At 39.9% G+C, this 27,591-nt stretch overlaps 2 protein-coding genes, 1 long non-coding RNA gene and 1 pseudogene across 6 annotated transcripts; 2 read left to right on the top strand and 2 right to left on the bottom strand.

The window, feature by feature from the left end:
* Nucleotides 1-1,813: 1,813 nt before the first annotated feature.
* LOC104715030 (ATPase family AAA domain-containing protein FIGL1) lies at nucleotides 1,814-6,718 on the top strand. 4 transcript variants are annotated; one of them, XR_015565965.1, is made up of 15 exons: nucleotides 1,819-2,307; nucleotides 2,613-2,751; nucleotides 2,932-3,219; nucleotides 3,338-3,564; nucleotides 4,122-4,249; nucleotides 4,342-4,460; nucleotides 4,543-4,635; nucleotides 4,848-4,949; nucleotides 5,123-5,225; nucleotides 5,312-5,395; nucleotides 5,485-5,580; nucleotides 5,732-5,859; nucleotides 5,957-6,069; nucleotides 6,207-6,275; nucleotides 6,393-6,718. XR_015565965.1 is itself a non-coding variant. In XM_087464677.1 (14 exons), exons 1-13 carry the CDS (start codon nucleotides 1,973-1,975, stop codon nucleotides 6,056-6,058), a joined length of 1,944 nt encoding a protein of 647 aa, XP_087320803.1. In that variant the 5' UTR covers nucleotides 1,814-1,972; the 3' UTR covers nucleotides 6,059-6,069; nucleotides 6,393-6,718. The 4 variants fall into 4 exon arrangements, 1 of the variants encoding a protein (XP_087320803.1); XR_015565967.1 differs by having other exon boundaries at nucleotides 4,122-4,254; XM_087464677.1 differs by lacking the exon at nucleotides 6,207-6,275 and having other exon boundaries at nucleotides 1,814-2,307.
* Nucleotides 6,719-7,135: 417 nt separating this feature from the next.
* LOC147937759 (uncharacterized) lies at nucleotides 7,136-8,697 on the top strand (annotated as a pseudogene).
* A 424-nt stretch (nucleotides 8,698-9,121) lies between these two features.
* Nucleotides 9,122-11,430, bottom strand: LOC104710532 (plastoglobule-localized metallopeptidase 48, chloroplastic). The gene is made up of 9 exons (XM_010427149.2): nucleotides 10,990-11,430; nucleotides 10,832-10,889; nucleotides 10,666-10,733; nucleotides 10,409-10,588; nucleotides 10,172-10,268; nucleotides 9,928-10,037; nucleotides 9,687-9,820; nucleotides 9,404-9,592; nucleotides 9,122-9,312 (listed from the first exon to the last, which is right to left on the bottom strand). Exons 1-8 carry the CDS (start codon nucleotides 11,239-11,241, stop codon nucleotides 9,457-9,459), a joined length of 1,035 nt encoding a protein of 344 aa, XP_010425451.1. The 5' UTR covers nucleotides 11,242-11,430; the 3' UTR covers nucleotides 9,122-9,312; nucleotides 9,404-9,456.
* Nucleotides 11,431-25,148: 13,718 nt separating this feature from the next.
* LOC147937758 (uncharacterized) lies at nucleotides 25,149-25,988 on the bottom strand. The gene is made up of 2 exons (XR_015565242.1): nucleotides 25,909-25,988; nucleotides 25,149-25,791 (listed from the first exon to the last, which is right to left on the bottom strand). It is a non-coding gene; the product is annotated as an uncharacterized LOC147937758 (long non-coding RNA).
* Between the last annotated feature and the right edge of the window lie 1,603 nt (nucleotides 25,989-27,591).

Raw genomic sequence — 27,591 nt, 5'->3', positions numbered from 1 at the left:
AACAAACAGCTGGTCCTCGTAACACGCCACCTAGTGGGCCCCAAGTCTTGTTCGGGAAAGCAAATCTCATCATTACCACGATCAAATCGTGGAGATATGGAGAATATTCAGTTCCCGAAATTGATCGCTTGAAGGATAAAAGTCTCCCGAACTGTTCAGCTCGAGAGACTTGGGGGGCAACTGTTGTACCCACGATCTGCCATCTCAGGCAATAGGCAAGAGGGCCTAGGCCGGGCTAGTCTACTGGGCCAAGAGCGAATTAGTGATCGGCCCATCAGGCCCGGAGAAAGGAAGAGAGCGCGGAGATGTTTCGTGCTGGTCAGTTCGCAGTTCGGTCCAGGTCAAAGATTCCCGCATTCAAGAGGATTAGTTAGTCCGCGCAAATCGCGTCCTATTAATGGCGCATTAATTTAGTAATAAATTGGTCGGTATAAATATGTAAGGGGGGGGGGGTCAGTTGTAGGGGATCGAATATTTTTTCCAGCAATAGCAATACAAGTTCAAATTCTCAAATTCTCTCAATTCAGTTCGGAACTGTTTTACGGCGATAAGCTCATCCACAATTTAAATCACTTCGGAAGGAGAAGCTCATTCTCAGTTCTCACAATTAGTTCATGAATTTTAGTTAATTTATTGATTTTGAAATCCTCCGTAATTTTCAATTGGTATATGAATTTTAACAAAACTTCACATTCTATGAAATGTATCAGTTTTGAAATTGGTTAAATTGAAAAAAGAAAAAATTCACGTTGAATAAAAAAAAGCTTTGGAGAAGAAACTCATACTTATGGTGTTTGGTTTTTTCTTGAAAATGGGTTAAAACTCTTAAAAACTAATTTTCCTAGTTTAAAGGAAATTAATTTTAATATTCTTGAAAGGCTATAAAGAATAAAATTTTTCAAAATCCAAAACTATATAATAAAAGCTTAATTGGTGTGATACATTTCATATAATGTGAAGTTTATTTAGCTCAAAAGTTATCTGAGGTGATAAGTGGGAAAAATAAACGGATGTCAAAAAAAAAAAACCGGGAGGAATAAAGGATAAAATATTTTTTTTTTTGTTTTTAAATGGCAGAAAATGTGATATTTATCTAAAAACAAAACTCTTCGTAAAGATGGAGCATTTTACACTATCATTCGCTGGATAAATTTTTTAAGCATTTCCAGTTTTGTGATGCAGAACACTTCTACTACTAATGTGCGATTGCATTGTATGCATTCGATTGTAACGTGAGCCTTAAAATTGGATCTAACAAAGCAAGTCGGCATCATTGTAACAAAACATATATTTACAATGAATTCGCAAAATAAATCATTATACATATAAAAAAATTGAATTGTATATCTAAATATTTCGAAAGTTTATCTTCTTGCTAATGATGGTGATAGATATTAAAAATACATGTTAAATATTTAGAAATAAAGACTAACAACCAAATTAACAGACATTACGTAATCCAATATACATGGAGAGTCTTGATAATAGATTTTTTATTTTTAAAGAAATATATAACTAAAAATTCTGTTTTTTTTTTGCAAGATTTTAGGGATATTTAAGAGTGAATTTTCAAACAATTAAACAAAAAGTTACGAAGATAAGTGATTTAAAATAGATTTTCATATTAATACAAAAAATGAGAAACATATCTGAGGAAACTACAGGTCGTTTTAAGACCCGAAATTTTTTGAAATGACACGGAGTTTTTATAGGAAGACTGAAACAGTAAAATTCAAGACACACACAATAATGGGCCGTCTATGGCCCATTAAATATCTGATTACTTAATATCACGCCGTTTTGTATGTGTGCTATTACACTGTTTGATGTTTATATTAAGCTAGTGAGAGTAAAGGCGTGTGTGTGTGTGTGGGTCGGTGGTTCAGATACAGAGCGCGAATTTGAATATCGTTTCTGGGGTTTTGGCCAATTTGGGGAAGAAGAAGAAGAAGAAGAAGAAGAGGGAATAATAATGGCGGGAAAGCGTCCGTCGCCGTTTTCTTCTCCGCTGCTAAGACCACCACCGGAGCTTCTGAATGTGAAGGAGGAAGTAGAAACGGAGGCGTCGTGCTGGAGGAAGGAGGTGGACGAGAACTTGAAGCGTCTTCAATCGCTGCTCTTCGGCGCCGACCAGTTTCTAGAGAAATCTGATTTCTCCTCCGCGCAGATCCTTGGGCTTCGCCTTCTAGGTTTCCTCGATTCTCGCTCCGTTACTGACGCCGATCGTGATTTCATCGGTCCTATCCGCCGAGAAGTTGCTTCTAAGGTCGATTTAGCTTTGGAAGGCCTCGTTTCAGATTCGGATCGGTACCTGAGACTTACCCCATGTTAGCTTGTTTAAATTTCGAAGTATTTTGGCTCGAATTTAAGTGTCTGAGCTTACTTGAGTATTAGCGTGGCTTGAATTGTTGGATTTTGGAATCTGAACTGTGAATTTGATAGGAAAATCTGGGTAACCTTGTAGCTGAAATGTATATCTTAGTAGTGTTACTGTCCAATTTTTGGACTTCTTTCAATAGTTATTAACTGAAATCTAAAGTTATTTTGTATTGATTGGCGACATTTGAGATTTTTGGAGTACCCTTTTATGGTGTGTTTCTTGGTGTATTCAGGAAAGCGTTTGAGCTTGCAAAAGCAGCTCCAGGCCCTATTTTTTGCAGCAAAGGTGAATTTGATGTGGAAAAGATTAAGCAATCAAAACACTTTGGTTATCATCTCAGTCAATATAACGGAAATGGTGTTAAGGAGATGGTAATGTTCTTGTAAATAATTTTTTTCTTTGATGATCTTGCTCTTAGTGATGAGTTTTGGAAATGTAGCCATGTAACATATCCTTGGTTTCTGTTTATAAGAGGCTTCTATAAAGCCTTACTATGATGCTTTATCTTAGGATCATGTACTCTCCAACATAGATGATTTCTTGTTTTCCAGGAAGAACGACAGGATACAGATAAGTTGGTTTCCAAAGCACCAAAGTCAATGATGCAAGCCAAACTGACATCATTGTATGGACACAGCATGGCTAAACCAGATAATCAACGCAGAACTTCCATGAATAATATAGACCGTGCCTCTGATGAATGTGTCATTGTTGAGAGAAGTCATGGATTTGGTTTTGGAACAAAGCGAACTCATGCAGAAACCAGCAGCCTAGCAAATGATGGGGAAATAAAGGCAGATGGAGCTGCTAATGGATTTGTATCCGCCAAAATAAAACTGGTAGATTTATCCACGACTATTATTTCTCTTAGAGTCATTTTGACTTTGCAGAGTCTAATCTTTTGAACTATGCTTTAATACCCTTCGCTAATGTTGGCCACTATATCTCTATTTTTAGGAAATGGATGCAAGGCAAAGACGAGGATCAACCGAGTCACCTCTTTCTCCACAGAGTGACAAAAATGCTTTAGGTAGGGGATATGGTTCAAGATCGGGTGGATTAAGACGTGGATACCGTGGTAATTTTGTCCCTCCTGTTAAATCTAATGGGAATAATGTTGGAAACCTGACGTCTCGTATTGGTGGAAAGACCGACGATGCACTGGATGACTCAACCAGAACATGGTTAGTTGTGTAACTTTTAAATTTTTTGATTTAAGATCCTTATGAAAATGGAAAATACATGCACCCTTTTTATATCCCCACCTTCTACAATTAATAAGCTTATTTTATTTCTTATCACTAGCTCTTGATTTTCATATGTTATGCCTGTCTGTCTCTGCCCTTCTCTCACTAAGTTTCTATATTAAACATTGCTTTTGAACTTATTTCAAATTGAAACACTATGGAAAGTGAATCAACAATAGTACATGCATGTTAATAGGACTAGAAAATGAATTCGTAAGTCTAGATTCACTGGTTATGGTTCAACTCTGCTTAGGTGTAGTGTTTAGTTGCATATACGTTTATCAATTCAGATTCTGTGTATAAGCAATTCCTGATGCCTTCTTTGTAATTGTAAGCATCTACACTCATCTGATGGTTAGGCTCTCGTTCTTGTTTAGAATGCTACTTTACATAAGTTTCTGAAATTCAGTAGCCTTCTATGCCTGTAAGACTGAAAAGATTAATTTAAATTATGACATAACCTGCATGTTCATTTATTTATTATCCTGTTCTAGTTTGGAGATGCTCTGTGGTCCTGATGGTGAGCTTCCCGAGAAGTTGAGAAATTTGGAACCTCGTCTTATAGAGCATGTCAGCAACGAGATTATGGATCGAGACCCCAATGTCCGCTGGGATGATATTGGTACAGTAAGATGATAAATACATGTTCCAATGCAGATTGTATTATATCCCTGTTTTGTCTAGAGTTTTTCATCATAAGTAATTGGTGTGCAGCTGGTCTGGAGCATGCTAAAAAGTGTGTAACTGAGATGGTCATTTGGCCATTGTTGCGTCCTGACATTTTCAAAGGTTGTCGTTCACCTGGAAAAGGACTTCTTCTCTTTGGCCCACCAGTAGGTACCCTTGTCCAATTTGACATCGAAGATGAATTGTCACTCTGTCCGTGTTTTTAGATCTGTATCTACTGCATTCCAGGGAACTGGTAAAACAATGATTGGAAAAGCTATTGCTGGAGAAGCAAAAGCAACTTTTTTCTATATATCAGCCAGTTCATTGACAAGCAAATGGGTTAGTTTCACTTCTTTGCTTACTTTCATAGGGCTATTCGTAAAATTAGGACAGCGATTATGTCCCTTTATGTCAGAACTTCTACATAGCAGGAAAACCCCTATCATTTTTTATATGTCAGTGATTTGTTCCTGCTCAAGATGTCTATTGCATGTTTCTTCATTTGCTTATGGTTACCTGCAAATTTAACAATCAAACGAGTGTAAATGCAGATTGGCGAAGGTGAAAAGTTAGTGAGGGCCCTTTTTGGAGTCGCAAGTTGCCGCCAGCCTGCAGTAATATTTGTCGATGAAATAGATTCTCTACTATCTCAGGTTTGTTCTAATCACCTACAACTTTAAATGTCGTTAAACCTCACCGATCAATGTAGAACAAGGCCTTGAAAAAACTTACAAAGGGTGGTTGGCATTTTCTGGCATGTATTAACATTTTAAGTTTCCTTATGCAACGTTCTATTAAAGAAACGAACTTTCACCCTTTGCCACAGCGTAAGTCAGATGGTGAACATGAATCGAGTAGAAGACTCAAGACACAATTCCTGATTGAAATGGAAGGTTTTGACAGTGTCAGCGAGCAAATTCTCCTTATAGGTAAAAGATGGGAATAGTTGGGTTTAAGTTTTGTGGGTTCTGTGAGTTTAAAAACTTTAAGCTGCTTTTTGTATTTGTTTAATCAGGAGCAACAAATAGGCCCCAAGAGCTCGATGAAGCTGCACGAAGACGACTAACCAAGAGACTCTACATTCCTCTTCCTTCATCTGGTAAAAGAAGGATAAGCACACTTTTTCATGTCGTTCTCTGGTTTTCTTTGAATACACTGTCTTGACATGATTCTCTTTTCGAATTGAAGAAGCAAGAGCATGGATTATACAGAATCTCCTAAAGAAAGATGGGTTGTTTACTCTGTCGGATGATGATATGAACATCATATGCAGCCTAACTGAAGGTAAATTTATCATATGAACTTCAGAAACACTATAAATTGTTGGCAAATCTGTGGAGTTTTGATCTTTAAAGTCCGAAGAACACAACCCAAAAATGCAAATACACATTTTTCGGCCATAATTAAGCTAGCCTTTCTTTAATTTTCACTGCAGGGTACTCGGGATCAGATATGAAGAACCTGGTGAAAGATGCAACTATGGGTCCATTAAGAGAAGCTCTCAAACGAGGCATAGATATAACTAACCTGACGAAAGATGACATGCGTCTTGTAACTCTTCAGGTAGATAGAATAAATATGCAGATTTTGTGGTATTATCATCCGTGAAACGAAAACTTTTTGTGTCTATCATTGAATCATATATATGGTCATTATGCAGGATTTTAAAGACGCATTGCAAGAAGTAAGGCCTTCTGTTTCTCAGAATGAACTCGGAATCTACGAAAATTGGAACAATCAGTTTGGTAGCTTAAGCCTCTAAGACTGAAATAGGTCAGTTATATACAAACAATCTTTATCATATATTATCTTTGAGCTAAGGCCCTTTTGTCTTCTGGAATATACATTTGCGTTTATCTATCACAGTTATAAGATATACAACAATCCCACTATGTAAATACGTTTTACAGTACCTATTTAGACCCAAGAATCAAAGAGAATCAAAGAGCAACCTGAAAACGACCAACAAAAGCACAAATGTGCGCTTATACGAAACTTACCTATGCATGTTTGCTTTGTTTTTTCTTTTCCATTCAAAAGTTTAGCAACATTTACTAAAACTTCTGCACTGTGCCTATTCGATTTGTCCGTTTCAGGAGACTTCTGTACTCGAGACTCCTGGACCATTCATCAGTCTCACGTGCACGGAGAACTGGTAGTGGATGTGACAGTTGACTGGTCTGAGCATTTCTGTAGAAAGGAGCATATGTAAACAAACAAGAAGTGACTCTGAAGGAAGAATAATTTAATTAATCGCCACCACTTTTGTATAGTATTTATTATACTCTTCTTTAATCGCAAACCCTAGTTGTCGGAGCTTGGAGAACAAGCAACACCAAACCGACTTATTAAAACAATAATCATCGAAAAGTCCAACAATAATAAGAAAAGAAACGAAAACAAAGCCTATTAAGTAGAAAAAGTATTTATTACAATTTAATTATATGAATGTTCAAATTTCATTGGTGGAAAACTCTTTAAACAAACATTGTTTTATATTACCATATATGTAAAAGTAGTATTTAAGGTATAGGGCATAAAGCGAAACTTCATCGTTTAGGGTTATTTATTCTCAGGCTGATCTTCATTGGTTCTCTCGTCGGCTGTTGTGTAGATTTCTCCATCTCCAAGTCAGTTCGTTCTTCCTTGTCCGCTTCGGCACAACGGTTATAGCGGCGGGGCTATTTCTTACCGGTTGAGGTATCGGTGTTTTCTTATATCTCTCTCCAAAAAGGCCCTATTTAAGTAGTCCTTGGATTTCTATATTCCTTTTATATAACTAGGTCAAAACAGAGTTTAATGTTTTTACATATTCTGTGTGGTTTTGTAGGAAGACAAAAAAAATGTCAAGTTCGAGGCAGAATGATTTGCAAAACAAGTCAAGTAAAGCTCTTGCCAAGAAGATGCACGTTTCTTTGCCAAAAACGGGATGAAGTACGAGAAGAGGCTTGCGAACTTCAATCTTAATGATGCAAGCCTCAACTTTCTGAGGAGCTCAGAAGATCCCTTTCATGGATATTACAAGCAGAAGCTTAGTGAATACCTTGCTCAGATTCAAGAAACTGGAACTATTGTTGATGATTCTGGTGATGATGATGATGATGTAGCAACAAATACCCAAGTCGTTGTTGAGCCACCTCCCGGTATCACCAGAAACAATATCGAGTCGACGGCGCGTTACATTTCCAAAATGGGTTCGTTCGTTGAGAGCATGATGATGCAATCTTACGTAAAGGATGCAAGTTACAGCTTTCTGTGGATGTGTGATCCCTTTCACTCGTTTTACAAGCAGAAACTTGCCGAGTACCGTTCTCAGAATCAACAAGACGGAGCTAATCCGGATGATACTGCTGCTGCTCGTGCTGCTGGTGCTGCTGCTTACCAGCGGATGCTTACCGATCAATCTCACCGCCGTCTTGATTACCCTGAAACCACTGATCTGCCAATTAGTATAGAATATAGTCTCCCTAAGGGGATGAATGGCAATGAGTTTAGAACTATGAAGCTCACAGCGCAGTTTGGCGCTTGGTATGGTAACGATTTCTGGCTGGGGTTTAAGAACAGAGTTGGTTTTGAGTTTACGAACCCAACTCATAGCAGGTTCCCACGTTTCAGTCGGTTTGTTCTAGAGTATTCGCAAGTATTCATTCCCCCCCAAGGGTTTGAAAGAAAAGGTGAGCAAGAATGACGCGTATTTGGCGGCCATTCATGATGGCTTTTTCCGTCTTATTCAGTCTGATGATCTCCAAGAGATGGAATGGCAACTTGGAAAGGTCAAGTCTATAATTGCTTGGCATGCTTCTCTCGACCAAGATTTTGATTTTTCTAATTACAACAAGGAAAAGCAAGAGCAGGAGACAAAAGTTTGACAAGCCTGCAGGCCTTGTTCCAGAAGACCAGTTTCTTGCTCAACACCCGGTAGTGTTTTCTTCTTCTTGCTCTTTACATGTCTTCTTTTTCCCTTTCTTAACGTCTGAAGTTTTTAGTGTCTGATAGTTGTACATTTTATTTTTGCAGGGTTGGTGTTTAATCATGGTTAAACCTGCCAATATCGATGGTTGTAACCTAGTTGTCATTGAGAAAATAGTGCAGTCTTTATCCGAAAGCGTGGCGAGTTTCAAGGAGAAAATAGCTGAGGAGGTCCGAATCCCACCAGAGAAACAGATGTTATTCAATAAAGCCGGGTTGTTACTAGAGAACAACAGGTCACTTGCACATTACAATGTGGGAGCAGGAGAAACCCTAACTCTGTCCTTGTGTGCGTGTGGGTTCTATAAGGACAAACCTTGTACTGGTGGCCCTTGTCGATGCTGGGATAGGCTCGCCAAAGCATTAGTGGAGAGGGAGGCACATGCTCGCCAGCAATTACATTTAGAGCCTCTTAATCCTAGTTTAATTTGATGTTTTGGCTCTGTAAAAGACGTCTTTACTTAATTATGTGTGATACTTGAAGTTTAGCTTGTCCTCTTATGTAATAATAAGCTACTTAACTAAATTATCTCGACTTTGATTGGTTTCTCTTTCATATTCTATGCAACTACTACTATCAAGGTTTTAACAATTTGAGAAACTCGACAAGTTCAAGTAGCTGTCGATAACTTACCAAAATCTAGTTTAGTTCACCATCTTGATTCACTGTGATGCATAAATGAAGGATAAAACTATGGTTGAGCAATGTTATGCAAAGACCGAGGACGGAAGAAGTTGATGAACACGTTAAAGATTGTATTAAAAGGGCTTCTGTTTCTCAGAACGAACTCGGAATCTACGAAAGTTGGAACAATCAGTTTGGTAGCTTAAGGCCTCTAAGACTGAGATAGGTGAGTTATACAAACAACTATTTATCTTTGTGCTAAGGCCCTTTTGTTTTTCTGGAATATACATTTGCGTTTATCTATCACACAAGTTATAAGATATACAACAATGCCACTATACAAATACAAGAGTTATACAGTACCTATTTAGACATAAAGAGTCCAGTCTCTAGTTTCTTTTCTTGCTCCTTCCGTATTGTTTCTGTCCAAGAATTAAAGAGAAACCCTTAAACCGACCAACAAAAGCAAAAACTCAGGGTTCATATACAAATGTGCGCTTATACGAAACTTACCTATACATGTTTGCTTTGATTTTTTTTTCCCATTCAAAAATTTAGCAATATCACTAAACCTTCTGCACTGCGCTTATTCGATTTGCCCGTTTCAGGAGACTTCTGTACTCGAGACTCCTGGACCATTCATCAATCTCACGTGCACGGAGAACTGGTAATGGATGTGACAGTTGACTAGTCTGAGCATTTCTGTAGAAAGGAAAATATGTAAACAAACAAGAAGTGAATCCGAAGGAAAAATAATATAATTTTTAGCAGTCACTTAGTTTTAATTGTCTCTCACCTTATGTACCATCCCAAGGGGCTAGAAGAAGCTTTGTCATATGAACGGGCTTGTTCTAGAAATGCGTCAACATTTAGCTGATCAGCGATTGATGGACATCCTCCAGCTAACTTCATCAGAACGGATACAACAACCTCTTGGATGTGCCATGAGAGAGATTATAAGAAACATCACTAGGTATTTTACGCATAATTCGAAACATTCATAATTGGTTTCTTCTTTGTTTTTTTAGAATTGGTACCTTTGGATCTTGGGCGACAAGAAGTGCTGCACGATCACAAGTCAGCTCTGCTGAACGGAGCCAACGAAGTAACTGTTCTTCCAATGTTCGAGCTATCATTTGCCCAAAAGCTACAAACAAGAGAATTCAACTAAGCAACAATAACGTTCTTAACAAACATGCCTGCTGCAAACTGAAAAATCTGTGAGTTCCTTTTACTCGGTTAACATATTTGCAAATGGAGAAGAGTTGTGTTACCACCTACCAGGAACTGTATAAGCTCCAAGAGTAAGAATATTTGCAAATGTGAGCCACACGCCGTGATCACACTTCAGATGGCCTAGTTCATGGGCCAAGACAGCCTAGTATTTAAGGTAAAACTGTCAGATTTTTGGTAAAATTAACTGATATGTGACACACTAAAGCTCTGTTTAGCCAATGTTTACTGTGGTTCCCAATCAAAAAGCATATAATTTTTGTAAACAAGAAAAAGAGTAGGAACCTGTAGCTCCTCGCGTGTCAGAAGCTCGATCAAGCTGGTATGGACGACAATAAACGGCTTCTTACCACTAATTGCCAGTGTATACGCATTAGGAACAGGACTCTGTCGGACATAGAGATCAGGAGCCTCTATGTTCAAAATTTCAGCAGCCTCGACCAACAAACCGTGAAGATCAGAGAGCTGAGACATCAAAACGTTCAGTTGATACACGAATATATAACAGTCACAAGACACTGATCCACACACAACCTACTAACCTGATTCTTGGAAACAAGAACTGAAGTCCCAATGTTCTCAAGAAGCATAATCTGTTCTGTCATTGATCCTACAACATTTCCAGAGTCAAATATTATCTCATCATCAAACCCTTTATGCCAAGTAACAAGAAAGAAAGAGCCACTTGTGACAAAAAAAAAACTTCACCTAAAAGAGCTTTGCCAAACTCGTTCAACCCAGGTATAGCCCTTAGTAACAACGTGTTCTGCAAAACAAAGGACACAGACGAGATTCGTATCACATCATCATCAAAGATTGATATCAACGAATCACAATTCTAAAGTTTCCAATTTAAAAGAAAGGACCTGCTTATCGAGAGGATGCCTGAAATCATCAGCATCGAGATCTTTGAACAAGAGAGGAGGCACAGCTCTGCAAACCGGAACCCTAACCCTAAATCTTCCAACTTTTACCGCACGGGAACCAGTAAAGTTCACTGAACGGCGACCAGAGCTAAATCCCAACTTCTTGGATGGTTTATATCCTAAACGACGAGACAATTCGCCGTTCAGGTTGTTACAGAGGAACAAGACCGGAGCTGAGACTGAAACCGCCATGAGAGAAAGAGAGGTGCGTAAGTTAACAGTTTGGGTGTGCTATTCTACGCCGGTGAGGAAGAGACGAGGATAGGAGTGGTAATTATATTTGTTGCGTTTCGGAGAGACGAAGAGCGTTTGCCGTCCACAACCGTAGTTTAATGGCTGAGCATTTGACGCGCCTTCGTTGACCGTAACTTTTTTCAGTTTTTCCCATTTTCCGTTTTCACGTTTTTCACTCCTGGGCCTAGTTTAATGGGCTTTTATTTAACGCTTCAACTGTTAATTTAAAATGACCCATTTTCGTGGAAAGTCTTACACACACCTACTTTGCTTCCTTTCTATACTTTGGGTGTGTTTTGCAAAGTTTATAACAAATTTGTGACAATTTTGTCTTTGTATCTTTTTGTATATTTTCATTGGACAAAAAGTGAGTTTTTTTGGACTCTCTATCCATTTTTTTTAATCTTTATTATTATTTGTATAGTTACTATCAATAAATTATATATATATTTGTGCAAAAGGTTATGATTACATTTTTTTTTTTTACATTTTAAGATATATTTTGTCTATTTTATATGAATAAGTTATATGTTATCCATTTTTATCTGAAAATTTGGAGTTATAATTTATTGTTTAGGGTTTTATAATTTAGGATTTAGATTTTAGGATTTTTGTGGATTTAGTGTTAATATTTTGGGTTTATGGTTTATGAGTTAGGGTTTAAGGCTTAGATTTAGGGTTTAGGATACAACAACAACATCAAATCCATATATTTATGGTAATGTGGATAACAATAAAATTTGTGGGTTCTAGAGATTTAGGATTTATGATACAACGATAATATCAAATCTATATATTCGTGGTTATGTGGATACCAACAGAATTTGTGGGTTCTAGAGATTTAGGGTTTAGGATATAACAACAACATGAAATCCATATATTCATGGTCATGTGGATACCAATCGAATTTGCGGATTCTAGAGATTTAGGATTTAAGATACAACAAAAACATCAAATCCATATTTTCGTGGTCATGTGGACACCAATAGAATTTGTGGGTACTGATAGCAGATTAAAGTTTCTTAAAACTTATATATCCAAATAGATAACTACTTATGAATGCAATATTTTGTTAATTCATTATGCATCTAATTTAAGCTTAAAGTATGTAGACAAACAAGTCTATTTCATATTGAAAATTTAGTTAAATAAATTTATTAATTTCTAAATTATTTAATTAATTTATTTTAGACTTAGAAATTATTGATTTGACTATGAACATCACTTCAATTGTATTTGATTTAGATTAGACTCATAAATTATTATTTTTTTGTGGAAAGAAAAAATATTGAAAAATGCAAAAAAATGTTTATTTACAAGTTAAAATTAAAACTTGTAATCAAAATATCAAATAAATGTTGAATAAAAAGAATAATTAAAGAAAAGAGAAAATAGAGAGAGAAATGAGAAGGAAAATAAAAAGTAAAATTAATTATAAAATGATTAATTGAAGTGGGTGTGGGTGCTATTTTCTCTTTAAAATATATGTATAGACTATATACAATTTAAATATGCATAAAAATTCTCGAAGATAGAAGGACCATAGAAAAGTTTGAAATAAATCTAAAAAATAAAACGGGAAAAATCCATAATACTGTATATACAGGCAAATTATATTGACCAAGTATTCTATAGTTTTATTGATTAGTTTTCTTAAATCTTATTAAATGCTCCAAACAATCTCTGTATTTTTGTGATACTGTAACATCCGCAAACCAAAAATTGGTTTTTGGGGATGGGTGTCGATCGACACCAAGGGGGTGTCGGTCGACACCACTTATTTTTCGGTTCGATCAGAATGAGTTTTTAATCGATTTGGTTCGGTTTGGTTTAAGGAAACCATTGAACCGGGTCTTTAAAGGAAGGAAACGACCTAGGTCGTGTTCCAGAGGTTGTGGTCGCCGTTTTTGTTTGAAAAAGAGGAAAAGAGAGAAAACAAGTGTTCTTGAGATTGTGAGTGAGTTTGGGAGATTTCTTGGCTGTTCTTGAGAGATTGGAGGCTGGGAAGGTGCTAGAAGCTTGCTAGGAGTGAGGGATTCGTCCTTATTGGTCAGAAACTTCCTGCAAAGAGGTAAAGGCAAAGTGTGATCGTGGAATCAAAGGCAATGAAGAGGAGGATGTTCTAGGGACTCGATTGGATGTTGTCTGGCATTTGCTAGGGTGCTAGAGTTGAGTCATTAGAAACATTGCTAGGTTGCTGGTTTCATGTTTCTTGTTGTTTGGTATTGAGATATTGCCTTGCTATAATATTGGTTTATTATTGGTTTGTTATTGGATATTGATTATGTTATTCCGCTGTTGATTGTGTTGTGGTTAGATGGCTAGTGGGTATGGGACCACTAGCTGTAGTTTATTTTAATATATTATATTTATTATCTATTATTAAAAAAAAAAAAAGGTCGGTTGTTTCATTTTGGTATCAGAGCCCTTACGGTTCTAGGTTTGGGTTCACTAGGTTTCTGTTGTAGATGTTTGGGATTGCATGTCTTGATTGATTATGTGAGTTAGTCAATTGTGTGTGGCATGAAGTCCTAGAACATCCTCTTCGAGCCGAGTGTGTGATTCCACGGTGAGTTTATGTTTCTGTGTTATAATAGAAATTGTTTGCTTAGCCTTCTGTTCATGGTATTGCAGATGGTTAGAGAGGATGCTGTGACTGGTCGAGGTCGTGGACGCAGACGTGGTCGCGGACGTGGTCGTGGTAGGGGTAGAGCCCCAGTGGTTAGTGAGACCGAGGACCAGTGACAGCTGAGGGTGTTGGCGAGTCGCAGGATGTTCCGGGGGATTCCGTGAGTGTGGCAGGAGGGGGCGGTATTGATGCTCCAGTGGCCGGTGATGCTAGGGTCCCGGGTGTGGGGGTCCCAGCGGGTGGAGTCCCTGGTGTTGACATTGCGGCTTTGCTAGCACAGGTGTTGGAGCGGTTACCACCTGTGGTACCGGCTCGGGCTCAGGTAGTGCCACCAGTGGTGGCGGAGGAGCGGCAGCCAGTGGTTGCGGATGTGGGAGAGCATGGACGTTATTTGGCTATGCTCAAGGAGATGAAGGGTCTGTTCACTGAGAGGTTTTTGGGTGGTACAGATCCTACAGCTGCGGATGCTTGGAGGACGAGTGTGGAACGTAACTTCCATACTCTGAGATGTCCTGTGGAGTTTTGGGTGGACATAGAGGTCTACTTTTTGGGTGGTGATGCTGAGTTGTGGTGGAGATCCGTGGTTGCTAGGAGGGTGCAGAGGGAGATGACTTGGGCTGACTTCGTCTTGGAGTTCAACCGCAAGTATTTTCCTAGGGAGGCATTGGACCGGTTGGAGGTGCAGTTCCTTCAGATATCTCAGGGGACGCGGTCAGTGCGGGAGCTGGACTTGGAGTTCAGTCGACTTCTATGTTATGGGGGTCGGGCCATGGAGTCTGAGGAGGCTCAGGTCAGGAGGTTCATGAGAGCTCTACGGGATGATTTGAGAGTTCATTGTAGAGGGAGGTACTATGCTACGCGTGCAGAGCTGGTTGAGACTGCAGCAGAGATTGAGGAGGATATCCGGGCACAGTCAGTGTCGGTTACTCCAGCAGTTCAGCCTAGTAAGGCTCAGCAGCAGGGTGGTTCTAGCAGGGGCGGTAGGCATGCTCAGGGAACCAAGAGGAAGTGGGAGGCTACGCAGAAGCCGAGTGGTGCACGTTGCTTCGGTTGTGGGAGCAGAGATCACAGGGTTGCTAGTTGTCCCAAGAGGAGTGTTCCGTCGACAGGACCTCGGGTATGTTATCACTGTAGGGAGACAGGGCACATCAGGCCTTTTTGTCCCAAGTTGCAGCCGGCAGCCGTGGCAGCGTTGCAGCAGGTGCAGCCTGGTGGACAGCAGGTGGCACGGATTGAGCAAGGGCCTCGGGTTTACACGACAGCTGAGACTGGTGGAACCAGTGCCGGGGCGATCACAGGTATATTTTTCTGGTACTTAAACTTTGTGAATTTTAGTAGGTTCAGATTGTATATGTTTCCTGTGATAAAGTGTTAGGTTCTCAACACATGAGGTTTGTGTAGGGACCTTGTTGGTGGGCGGGTTTAAGTCCCATGTTATGTTTGATTCTGGAGCTTCGCATAGCTTCATTACTCCAGAGTGTGCAGAGTGTGCGGGGATCAGCGGGGATCCTGGAGAGCGTGCAGGAGTTGTCAGGGTTGCGGGAGGCGAGTTCCTGAGAGTGATTGGACGAGCTAGAGGAATTGATATTCAGATCGCAGGAGAGTCGTGGCCAGCAGATTTGCTTATCAGTCCAGTGGAGCTGTATGATGTTATTCTCGGGATGGATTGGTTGCATCGGCATAGGGTGCATTTGGATTGCCATCGGGGTAGAGTGGAGTTTGAGCGTTCAGGAGGGAAGTTGGTTTTTCAGGGTATTAGACCGACTTCGGGGAGTCTCGTGATCTCAGCTATTCAGGCTGGGAAGATGATCGAGAAGGGCCGTGAGGCTTATCTGGTTACTATATCTATGCCAGAGTCAGTGGGGAAGTCTACGGTTAGCGGTATTCCAGTAGTGGAAGAGTTTGAGGATGTGTTTCAGTCTTTGCAGGGATTACCACCATCTCGGTCGGATCCCTTTACCATTGAACTGGAACCGGGGACGACACCGTTATCCAAGGCTCCTTACAGAATGGCTCCAGCAGAGATGGCAGAGCTGAAGAAGCAGCTAGAAGATTTGTTGAGTAAGGGATTCATCCGTCCTAGTGTATCACCGTGGGGAGCGCCGGTGTTGTTTGTGAAGAAGAAGGATGGGAGTTTCAGGTTGTGTATTGATTATCGGGGTTTGAACCGGGTCACTGTGAAGAACAAGTATCCTCTTCCTAGGATTGATGAGTTGTTGGATCAGTTGAGGGGTGCTACTTGGTTCTCCAAGGTAGATCTGGCGTCGGGTTATCATCAGATACCGATAGATGAGGCAGATGTGAGGAAGACTGCTTTCAGGACGAGATATGGGCACTATGAGTTTGTGGTAATGCCCTTCGGATTGACTAACGCGCCAGCAGCGTTTATGAGATTGATGAACAGTGTGTTTCAGGAGTTTCTGGATGTATCTGTCATCATTTTCATCGACGATATCCTGGTCTATTCTAAGAGTCCTGAGGAATATGCAGTGCATTTGAGGGCAGTTATGGAGAAGCTGCGGGAGCAGAAGTTGTTTGCCAAGTTGAGCAAGTGTAGTTTTTGGCAGCGTGAGATGGGCTTTCTGGGTCACATTGTTTCTGCAGAGGGGGTTTCTGTAGATCCAGAGAAGATTCAGGCTATCAGAGATTGGCCTAGACCGCAGAATGCCACAGAGATCAGGAGTTTCCTTGGATTGGCAGGGTACTACAGGAGATTTGTGCAGGGGTTTGCAAGCAGAGCACGTCCTATGACTAAGTTGACAGGGAAGGATGTTCCTTTTGTCTGGTCAGAAGAGTGTGAGGAAGGCTTTGCAAGCCTGAAGGAGATGTTGACTACTGCGCCAGTGTTGGCTTTGCCTGAGCAGGGAGAACCCTATGTGGTTTATACAGATGCATCTAGAGTTGGGTTGGGTTGTGTTCTGATGCAACATGGGAAGGTGATTGCCTATGCTTCGCGGCAGTTGCGGGTGCATGAAGGCAACTATCCTACCCATGATTTGGAGATGGGTGCTGTAGTTTTTGCCCTGAAGATTTGGAGGTCTTATCTTTACGGTGCAAAGGTACAGGTGTTTACAGATCATAAGAGCCTGAAGTATATATTCACTCAGCCTGAGCTGAATTTGAGACAGAGGCGGTGGATGGAGCTTATGGCAGATTATGATTTGGAGATAGCCTATCATCCTGGAAAGGCTAACACGGTTGCAGATGCTCTGAGTCGGAAGAGGGTAGCTTCGGCTCAGGAGCAGGAGATGGAGTCACTGGTAGGGGAGATCAGTGCTCTGAGCTTGTGTGCTGTTTCACAGGAACCGTTGGGTTTGGAAGCAGTAGATAGAGCAGATCTTCTGAGTAGGGTGCGGTTGGCACAGGAGAAGGATTTGGGGCTAGTGAATGCCTCTAAGGATGTGGGTTCAGAGTATCAGGTCTCAGATAATGGTACTATCTTGGTGCACGGTCGGGTTTGTGTGCCCAAGGATGAGGAGTTGAGACAGGAGATTCTGAGAGAGGCTCATGCGAGCAAGTTGTCCATTCATCCAGGAGCGACTAAGATGTACCGTGATCTCAAGAGGTACTATCATTGGGTCGGGATGAAGAAGGATGTAGCTAGTTGGGTTTCGAGGTGTGATGTGTGTCAGCTAGTGAAGGCTGAGCATCAGGTTCCTGGCGGGTTACTGAAGAGTTTACCCATTCCTGAGTGGAAGTGGGATATGATCACTATGGATTTTGTGGTGGGATTGCCAGTGTCACGGACCTTTGATGCTATTTGGGTCATTGTGGACCGGTTGACCAAGTCAGCACATTTTCTGGCCATTAAGAAGACTGATGGAGCAAAGGTCTTGGCTAAGAAGTATGTGAGGGAGATAGTCAGGTTGCATGGGGTGCCAGCGAGCATTGTGTCTGATAGGGATTCCAAGTTCACTTCGGTGTTCTGGAAGGCGTTTCAGGCAGAGATGGGCACTAAGGTGCATATGAGTACAGCTTATCATCCCCAGACTGATGGACAGTCAGAGAGGACGATCCAGACGCTGGAGGATTTGCTGAGGATGTGTGTGTTGGATTGGGGTGGCCATTGGGCAGATCACCTGAACCTGGTAGAGTTTGCTTACAACAACAGCTATCAGGCGAGTATTAAGATGGCTCCTTATGAGGCTTTGTATGGGAGGCCATGTCGTACACCATTATGCTGGACTCAGGTGGGGGAGAGGAGCATGTTTGGTGCTAGTTTTGTTCAGGAGACCTCAGAGAAGATTCGGGTTCTCAAGCTGAACATGAAGGAGGCTCAGGATAGGCAGAGGAGTTATGCAGATAGGAGGAGGAGAGATCTTGAGTTTCAGGTGGGAGACAGAGTGTACCTCAAGATGGCCATGTTGCGGGGTCCGAACAGGTCATTGTCAGAGACTAAGTTGAGTCCGTGGTATATGGGTCCTTTCAGGGTGATTGAGCGGGTTGGACCAGTGGCATATAGATTGGAGTTACCTGAGGTGATGCGTGCATTCCATAAGGTTTTCCATGTGTCTATGTTGCGGAAGTGTCTCCGTGAGGGAGAGGAGGTGTTGGCTAAGATTCCTGAGGATCTTCAGCCTAACATGACTTTGGAGGCGAGACCAGTGAGGGTTCTCGAGAGGAGGATCAAGGAACTTCGGAAGAAGAAGATTCCTTTGATGAGAGTCCTGTGGGACTGTGATGGTGTTGAGGAACAGACTTGGGAGCCTGAGGCAAAGATGAAGGCAAGGTTCAAGAAGTGGTATGAGAAGCAAGCCGCGACTTGAGCTTGTTTAGCCTGGTCCCATCTGTAATCCGTGGCTGGAGCGGGAATGGAGTATTCCAGCCCATCTCTCTTGTTACTCGGTCGCTTGGGGTGGTTGGTTGTGCGACTCAGTAACAAGATGAGGTGGTGTTTGGGGTACAAAGTTTCCGTGAGGCAGGGTTGTGAAGAGGAGTTTCCAAAAATGGAAAGTGTTAAATATGGAAAGTTTTGCGGGAGTCAGAATTTTGTCCATTTTAGCGGTGGGAAGCCTTGGGAGGGGCTTTTGTGCCTTTGTGGCGGACTTTTGAGTCAGAGTGCCTGTGTGTGGCGGTATTGTTAGACATTGTATGGCCTTTGTGGTGGGCTTTTAGCCAATTGTGTGGCCTTTGTGGCGGGCTTTTAGCCAATTGTTGGCCTTTGTGGCGGGCTGTTTAGCCAGAGTGTCTTTGTGACGGTCCTTCGGGACAGATGGTCTTTGTGACGGTCCTTCGGGACAGATGGTCTTTGTGACGGTTTTTCGGGACAGATGGTCTTTGTGACGGTCCTTCGGTACATATGGTCTTTGTGACGGTCCTTCGGGACAGACGGTCTTTGTGACGATCCTTTGGGGACGAGTGGCCTTGGTGGCGGTCCTTTTTAGGACATTTTGTTTGGCCTTGGTGGCGGTCCTCGTGAGGATATTTTTGTTGGCCTATGTGGCGGCCCTTGTGGCGTATATATGATCCTTGTGCGGTCATGGGGTATCCCGGTGGGGGGGATATGTGGTTGGTAAGACATTGAGATGTTTTACGCTAGCCACGGGAAGGAAACCTGGATAGGGATAGGACTCAGACGTGTTCAGAATTGTTTGCTCGCGACTCTTGGGGAACTTAGGTTCCCCTAGTACTGCCATTTTCAGAGACTTTGTGGCTCGGGAGTATGGTTGGTATATCGACTCCGGATGACAATCCGGGGGCGCGCTGTAGGGTGGCAACCCGAGAGACGAGTTTGGATTTTTCCTTATATCTTTTGGCATGCAGACTTAGGTCTGATGAGGAGCCAATAAAAACTCAAGGTTTAGGCCTATGAGTAAAGGGAAGTCCAAAAAGTCAAGAGCAAATGATGCCTGGAGCGTGAGTCTATCGCCTAGAGGTGACCTTCTGTAGATCGGTCGGAGGAGTGCAGGCCGTGGAGACGGTTGCACGGGAGTCCTTGACTGATGGTTGTTCGAGATTCGAGGACGAATCTAGATTGGTGGGGGAGAATTGTAACATCCGCAAACCAAAAATTGGTTTTTGGGGATGGGTGTCGATCGACACCAAGGGGGTGTCGGTCGACACCACTTATTTTTCGGTTCGATCAGAATGAGTTTTTAATCGATTTGGTTCGGTTTGGTTTAAGGAAACCATTGAACCGGGTCTTTAAAGGAAGGAAACGACCTAGGTCGTGTTCCAGAGGTTGTGGTCGCCGTTTTTGTTTGAAAAAGAGGAAAAGAGAGAAAACAAGTGTTCTTGAGATTGTGAGTGAGTTTGGGAGATTTCTTGGCTGTTCTTGAGAGATTGGAGGCTGGGAAGGTGCTAGAAGCTTGGTAGGAGTGAGGGATTCGTCCTTATTGGTCAGAAATTTCCTGCAAAGAGGTAAAGGCAAAGTGTGATCGTGGAATCAAAGGCAATGAAGAGGAGGATGTTCTAGGGACTCGATTGGATGTTGTCTGGCATTTGCTAGGGTGCTAGAGTTGAGTCATTAGAAACATTGCTAGGTTGCTGGTTTCATGTTTCTTGTTGTTTGGTATTGAGATATTGCCTTGCTATAATATTGGTTTATTATTGGTTTGTTATTGGATATTGATTATGTTATTCCGCTGTTGATTGTGTTGTGGTTAGATGGCTAGTGGGTATGGGACCACTAGCTGTAGTTTATTTTAATATATTATATTTATTATCTATTATTAAAAAAAAAAAAAAGGTCGGTTGTTTCATTTTGGTATCAGAGCCCTTACGGTTCTAGGTTTGGGTTCACTAGGTTTCTGTTGTAGATGTTTGGGATTGCATGTCTTGATTGATTATGTGAGTTAGTCAATTGTGTATGGCATGAAGTCATAGAACATCCTCTTCGAGCCGAGTGTGTGATTCCACGGTGAGTTTATGTTTCTGTGTTATAATAGAAATTGTTTGCTTAGCCTTCTGTTCATGGTAGTGCAGATGGTTAGAGAGGATGCTGTGACTGGTCGAGGTCGTGGACGCGGACGTGGTCGCGGACGTGGTCGTGGTAGGGGTAGAGCCCCAGTGGTTAGTGAGACCGAGGACCAGCGTGTGACAGCTGAGGGTGTTGGCGAGTCGCAGGATGTTCCGGGGGATTCCGTGAGTGTGGCAGGAGGGGGCGGTATTGATGCTCCAGTGGCCGGTGATGCTAGGGTCCCGGGTGTGGGGGTCCCAGCGGGTGGAGTCCCTGGTGTTGACATTGCGGCTTTGCTAGCACAGGTGTTGGAGCCGTAAATACCGTCGATTGATATGTCGGAAGTTACACCATTCAGAATGTTGGTAAGATGTTCACAATCACCTTCAAAATAGACGGAGGTTAGGCCGCAGATCCACGTTTGTTGTAGAGCTACCAGAAGAGCTTTTCCTTCAGCTTCAAGCGGTGAAGTTGCATTTGGTGGTCTTGAAGCTCCCCATCCTAGTGTAGCACCTGAGCTATCTCTGAGTATCCATCCTGTTGTGGTTTGATTTGTTTGGGGTCATAACCTGCATCATAATTACACTTTGTATAATGTGATGGTGGTCTATCCCAAAGTGCATTTATGTTTGCTAGAGGTACATCAAGTGATTCCTGTTAGGCCTGGGCAAAAAAACTGGATCCGAAAACCCGAACCGGAACCGACCCGAAAATATGGACCCGAATCCGAACCCGGAACCGGTAGAATACTCTATTGGATCCTAATCTCCTAAACCCGAAGAACCGGAACCAAACCCGGAACCGAACCGAGAACCGAATGGGTACCCAACAAACCCGAAATAAAATAATATACATAAAATACTAGTTATATTTTTTTATTTATAACATAGTTATTCAAAGTTACAACTTAAAATTCAAAAATATTAGTTCTTCCTAGATCAAAATACTCAAAATAACCAAAATTATATTGAAATGTTTAGCTATATTTTTAAAAAATTATATTGAAATGTTTAGCTATATTTTATTTTAATATTTAACATTAAAATTTCCGGATAATCGGGGTAAAATTCAGGTTATCGGGTAAAATTTCGGGTAATCGGGTACAAAAAACCCGAACCCGAATGATATCCAATTTTTTCGGGTATTTATAGGTTCTGAAATTTTAAACCCGAACCGATCCGAACCCGGTATGACCCGAACCAAACCCAAACCGATATTTTCTGTTTACCGTATTGGATCCTAAACTCTTCTACCCGAAAAACCCAAACCCGATCGGTTCCTACCCAAACCCGACCCGAGTACCCGAATGCCCAGGGCTAATTCCTATTGTGAGTGATAATGCGTAATCCATTCTAGAACCTCTGCTTGTGCTCGAAGAACTATTGAGGTGGTGCTTTCAGATATTGATTCAAAAATAAATTTATTCCATGATTTCCAAATAGACCATAATAACCACAATGGTAAAAGCTTTTTGTTCATTGGGATGGTAGGCTCTGATTGAGAATCAAGTATAGAAGCAAGATTTACTTCGTAATCATTAGTGGATGTGTTAGATGCTGGGACAAAGATATTAGCTATCCGCCAAATATCAGAAGCAAAAGGACACATGAACAAAATATGGTTAATCGTCTCCTCAGATCGAAAGCATCGAGGACAAATAGGATCTAAATTCATTCCTCTTGTATTCAATCGTGTTATGGTGGGGAGAACTTTTGATAGTAAGCGCCATGTCTTTCGTTTTCTTAAGTGGACCATATATGTTTGGTCTTACCCTTTGTGTCTATTTCTAACAAAAAAATTGTCTACACTATAGGTTTGCAGTTCCAGTGGACCAGTTTTAACATGCAAAATTTTTGTCCACCACTATTATGTCCTTCGTTCTCTTAAATGGACCATATCTTATGGTTTGACCCTTTTTGTACACATTTCAGGTCTGATGAAAATGCATACACTAACCTACGATGGACATGTTTGTATGTTGTCTCTCCTTGCATTTCTGTCTATCTACCTTCATAATTTTATTAAGTAAATCCTACTCTTTTGTTCCCCTAAATGTACTCTATTTTGGTCAATCACTAATATGAGCAGTGAAAAAGTTTGTGAAAAGACATGTTTTTCTTACACTAATTGGGTAAATTGCCTACCACATTTTGATAGACAACAATATCAATAACTACCATTATTGTCCAAATTTGAATAAACACTATTGTCCAAGGTTTTCCTGTATTACAATAATTGGCACTACAAAAAAACAATTGTATTGTATCACTTAAATAGTATAAAAAAACTAAGTAATATTATTTTAAATTAGTTATTTATAAATGAAGCAACTAAGCATCAATCATATTAACTGATGATATAATTGACTAGTTTGACATCAGTTAAATAAAACTGATTCAAGTCCTATTAGTTTGTATCGCTTTAGAAAAATTGATTTAAAAATAAATTTACATCATTTTGATGATTGATGTACCTATTAATTTTTTGGTAAGATCACTTTTAAAAATGATACAAAATTTACATCAATAAAAACTGATGTAAAAATAAATTATATTAATTACATTAATATATATCTTCTTAAAAAAAACCTTAGGTCAAAAAAAAAAAAAATTTGAAGCATCATTTTCAATATTTTTAATAACTACTAGAAACTTAGTACAATTTAATATCAGTTTTATAACATCAAATTAAGAATGAACTTAAAAATATTAGAACTGGTTGGTTATATATAAATGATGCCAAATATATTAGTGATATAACATTTTAAAAATAAATTGAGCGGGATTAATTTTTCATTAGGGGGTGGCGAGATATTTGTTTTGCAAACATATTTTTATTTATTTGTTTCCTTGGTAACCAAATTTATGGCAAAAGATTCAGTTTGTGATTAATATCTAGCAGTTAAGAATATTATCCTGTTCAAATTAATTTAGCTTTTTTTATTTATGGTAGTTCATGGATCCGGAGATATCCCGATTATTCAGAGTATGGTGGTTAGTAAGTCTTTTAAACTGGATCAGCTGATCTGGCATTACACCAAAACAGGTAGATAAACTGTCAAATCGGGATATCGGTTAGCACGAGAATTTATTAATGAGGTTGAGTACGGGCCTACGTGTACGACTTTTAAGGCACCTGTTTGGAAACTTGAAGGTTCAAAATTTCTTCTCGCAGGTTGCCTCCGGTTCCCTTCCTATGATGGATAGGCTTGCTTATCGGGGTATACGGTGTGATACCCAGTGTAAATGATGTAATTATGCAGTTCATACAATAAACCATGCAATTTTTGAGTGTCCTCGTTCGCGTATGATCTGGAATTTATCTCCGGTATCGATGATCCTAGATGGTTTCCCTTATGGATCAGTATATTCGAATTTAATTTTTTTTTTCTGGAGGGGATCTTCCCAATCGGGGGTCTCAGATATTTGTTTTCAATTACCTTGGATTTTATGGTTGATTTTGAAAAGATAGAAATAAAAAAGTCTTTCAGGGTACAGAAGTATAGCCAATTGATGTTATTAATCAGGTGGCTAATGATAAGTTACTCTTGGAGGAGGTCAAGTCCCTCTTCATGGAACCCCTGGGTCTTTCATCGACCTTCGAGGCTCGGGATTCTTCCCCTCAATGTCTGATTGATGGATCCTAGAAAGCTTAAGATCCTTTTGTGGGTTTGGGTTGGTAATTTGGCAATAGTGAGGATAAGATAGTATCCCTGGGAGCACGGTGTTCTCGTCGTAGTCCTCCCCCCCCCTACATTTGGAGTTACAAGTTTTGGTTTGGGCTATGGAGTATATTCTTAGTGGTGGTTTGGACTGTCAAAGTTTGAGACGAATTGTGCAGAGCTAGTCGCGATGGTGCAGTCCCCTGACGAATAGCCAGATTTTTTCAACCTGCTGGATGATTTCAGTTTGCTCAGAACTTTCTATCCTTCCTTCACTCTTACCAGGATCCCTCTTGCGGCAAATGTGAGAGCTGATTGTCTTGCTCGTTCTTCGAAAACTTTAGTTTTTGAAATTTCCTTCCTAGACTCTTATTCTCCGGTGTGAGTAACCAACCTCGAAATCTTTTTCTAATTGTATGTTTGGTTGACAAAAAAAAAACCAATTGAAAAATAAAATGTAGAAAAAATTTTGTTGACAAAAAGTGGTATTTTTTTGTTAATAACAATATATTGTGTACTTTTTATAAAATAAGAACTTTTAGAATCTTAATTAAAATTATCATCTCCAATGGTAGAACTCTAATTGGAGTTCTTATTTTTGAAAAAAATATAAGTTGAAAAAACATAACTTAATAATCTCTTTGACATAGACTACAGTACTGAGAAGCCATAAATTCAGCTTAACAGATCTTTGAATATGCATAGGAATACAAACAAAAAAAAAGCAGAGACTGTATGCACAATGAAACCAAATATCTAAGTTTCCTTTAGACAAATTGTCGCGTGGTGTCACTGGCATGCTCACAGCGGACAAATACTTAACTCATGCTCAACAACTTCAGCAAGATCCAGCTTCAGAGCTACCAAGCCACTTTTCTCGCGTTTACCAAATAGCATATCAGGCTAAGTTGAGATGTGCATCGGATGTAATGTCGAGAGTTGAGATATATGTAGAAAACAAAACCCACCACAGTTAGGGCATTTTCTAAGATGTGCATTTTCAATCCGAAGCTTTTGTTCATCAAAGTAAGGATCTTCACTAACAGGAGGACCACCACAGTTAGGGCATATAGCATGCTTGAGAGCTTCTCTAATGGCTATCTGCTCTCTCATGTTGCGCCTACGAAAAAACAATACCACAATCAAAATCAAAATCCTTTCTTTCATATTCAGAACACATTTCAAACCAAGAGAGAGAGAATCTTAAGCTGAGTCCTTCTGTTCTGAAACCAGAACTTGATTTGTCTAGGAGCCAAACTCAATTCTCTGCTAAGTTGATTCCTCTGCTTCTCATCAGGATGAGGACACTCCTTGAAACTCCTACAAGTTTGATAATTCAACGATTACAAACAAAGATATTTCTCAAAGAAACACAAAAAAACAACGTTTAAAGCCTCAATCTGTCGCGAATTCTTACTATCAGAATGAGAAACTTACTATTAGAAATAGGTTCGAGCTCCTCCGATTCAATCTCCTCTGATTCCAATCGAGTAGTCTTTGAACACAAAGTTTAAAGCCTGCAAAACAGATGGTACAATACCTTTAGTTTCAGATGCATGTAGACAGTTCGATAAAGATCAGCTCGAGTTGCAAATAACTTGTGGACATTACGATCTGCAAAAGTCACATATACAAGAATATCAGGTGGAGAAAACTAACATTCTTTGGCGGGATAGCAGATTTCATTATCAATAATGACTTTCATCATCTCTGTTAGTCTAAAAACATCTCTGTTAGTCAAACCTATAGAATTTTGTATATAGCATAATTTACGAGAAGCAGAGCAATAAAACAGAGAGAGGTAAGAGAATAAAACAGAGACTTTGATCATATTCTAGAAACAGATTTCGTTAATCCTAATTACAATCATGCCTAGGATCACAATTAGAAACAGATTTTGAAGAACCCTAATTTTTGAAAATCAAAGAACTCTAATTTCTATACTCTTACTAAACAAGAATTCTTACCATCAGAAAAAGGAAATTACCATCAGAAAGAGATTGGTTAATCAAAAGCTTCGATTTGGTGAAGAAGACTCACTTTGGTGAAGAAGACTCGTCAATTAATCAGAAGCTTTGATATGTCGTTTTGATTGATTAATCAAAATCTCCGACTGGAGATCGGTTTCTCCGATTGCAAGGTTCCGATTTGGTCAAAAAGATCTCTCCGTTTTGTTATGGTTCAAGAAGGAAAAAAAAAAAAATCTTGTTTTTATATGAAAAACCAAATCAGCTATATGCTGACACGTACACAATAAGAGACGATTCCTAAACTTACTAAATAAGAGTTGGATCTTATATATTCCATCAATTCTGATTTATTTTTAATTACAGTTGCAATAAGAGCCTTGCTAAATCCTTGCTAAATCCCCCAATGGAGATGCCCTAACAATAGCTAATAGCTAAAAGTAGGTATGTGTGATATTAAATTTTGTAAAAGTGAGTATAAGTGCTAATTTCCTATTTTTTTACAAGCTGCTTCTTTGTTAAAAGAAAATCAAAACTAAACTGAATCAGTACTCATTGAAAAATAAACAATAGCCAATTTATGGCTGCATTTAAGACAAGAGCTTTAGTCAACTCTTAACTGAGACGATCGAGTACATTTCTAACATCAAACTTTCGTGTTCCAAAAAAAAAAAAAACATCCAAGGTTATTAAAGGTGGTCTATATATATACCTATTAATTAGATAACTATTGTAAATTTGTGATTATTTAGTTAGTCAAACTAATTTCCGAGTTTGAGCCATCTAGTCAACTAATGTTACATACTTACATGCATGGGAGAGCGAGAGTCGGAGAGACTAAATTGCATATGAAAATTTTCAATCTCATTTGTATTATTGAAATTAAGTATTTGCAATCGGTGTGGCAACGGAGACATTGGTCACAGTTTTGATTTTTTCACTCAAATGTCTGTCGTTTATGATAATACAAGTCTTTAGCACATATATACGTTATACGTGTGTAACGTCTATATTAGCATGCATGCATGAGTGGTGAGACATGTTTTACAAATCTACTTTATGAAAGTTGCTTAACTCTTTCCACTTTTTCGCCGTGTGAGCACAAGCTAAAGTGACACATGCCTTTTCTAAAACTATTATTATTTGTTGAAAA

The sequence above is a fragment of the Camelina sativa genome, chromosome 9, assembly GCF_030686135.1.
Source record: "Camelina sativa cultivar CO46 ecotype springtype chromosome 9, ASM3068613v1".
Taxonomy (NCBI): domain Eukaryota; kingdom Viridiplantae; phylum Streptophyta; class Magnoliopsida; order Brassicales; family Brassicaceae; genus Camelina; species Camelina sativa.
This window is presented reverse-complemented; position numbering and strand designations above follow the sequence as displayed.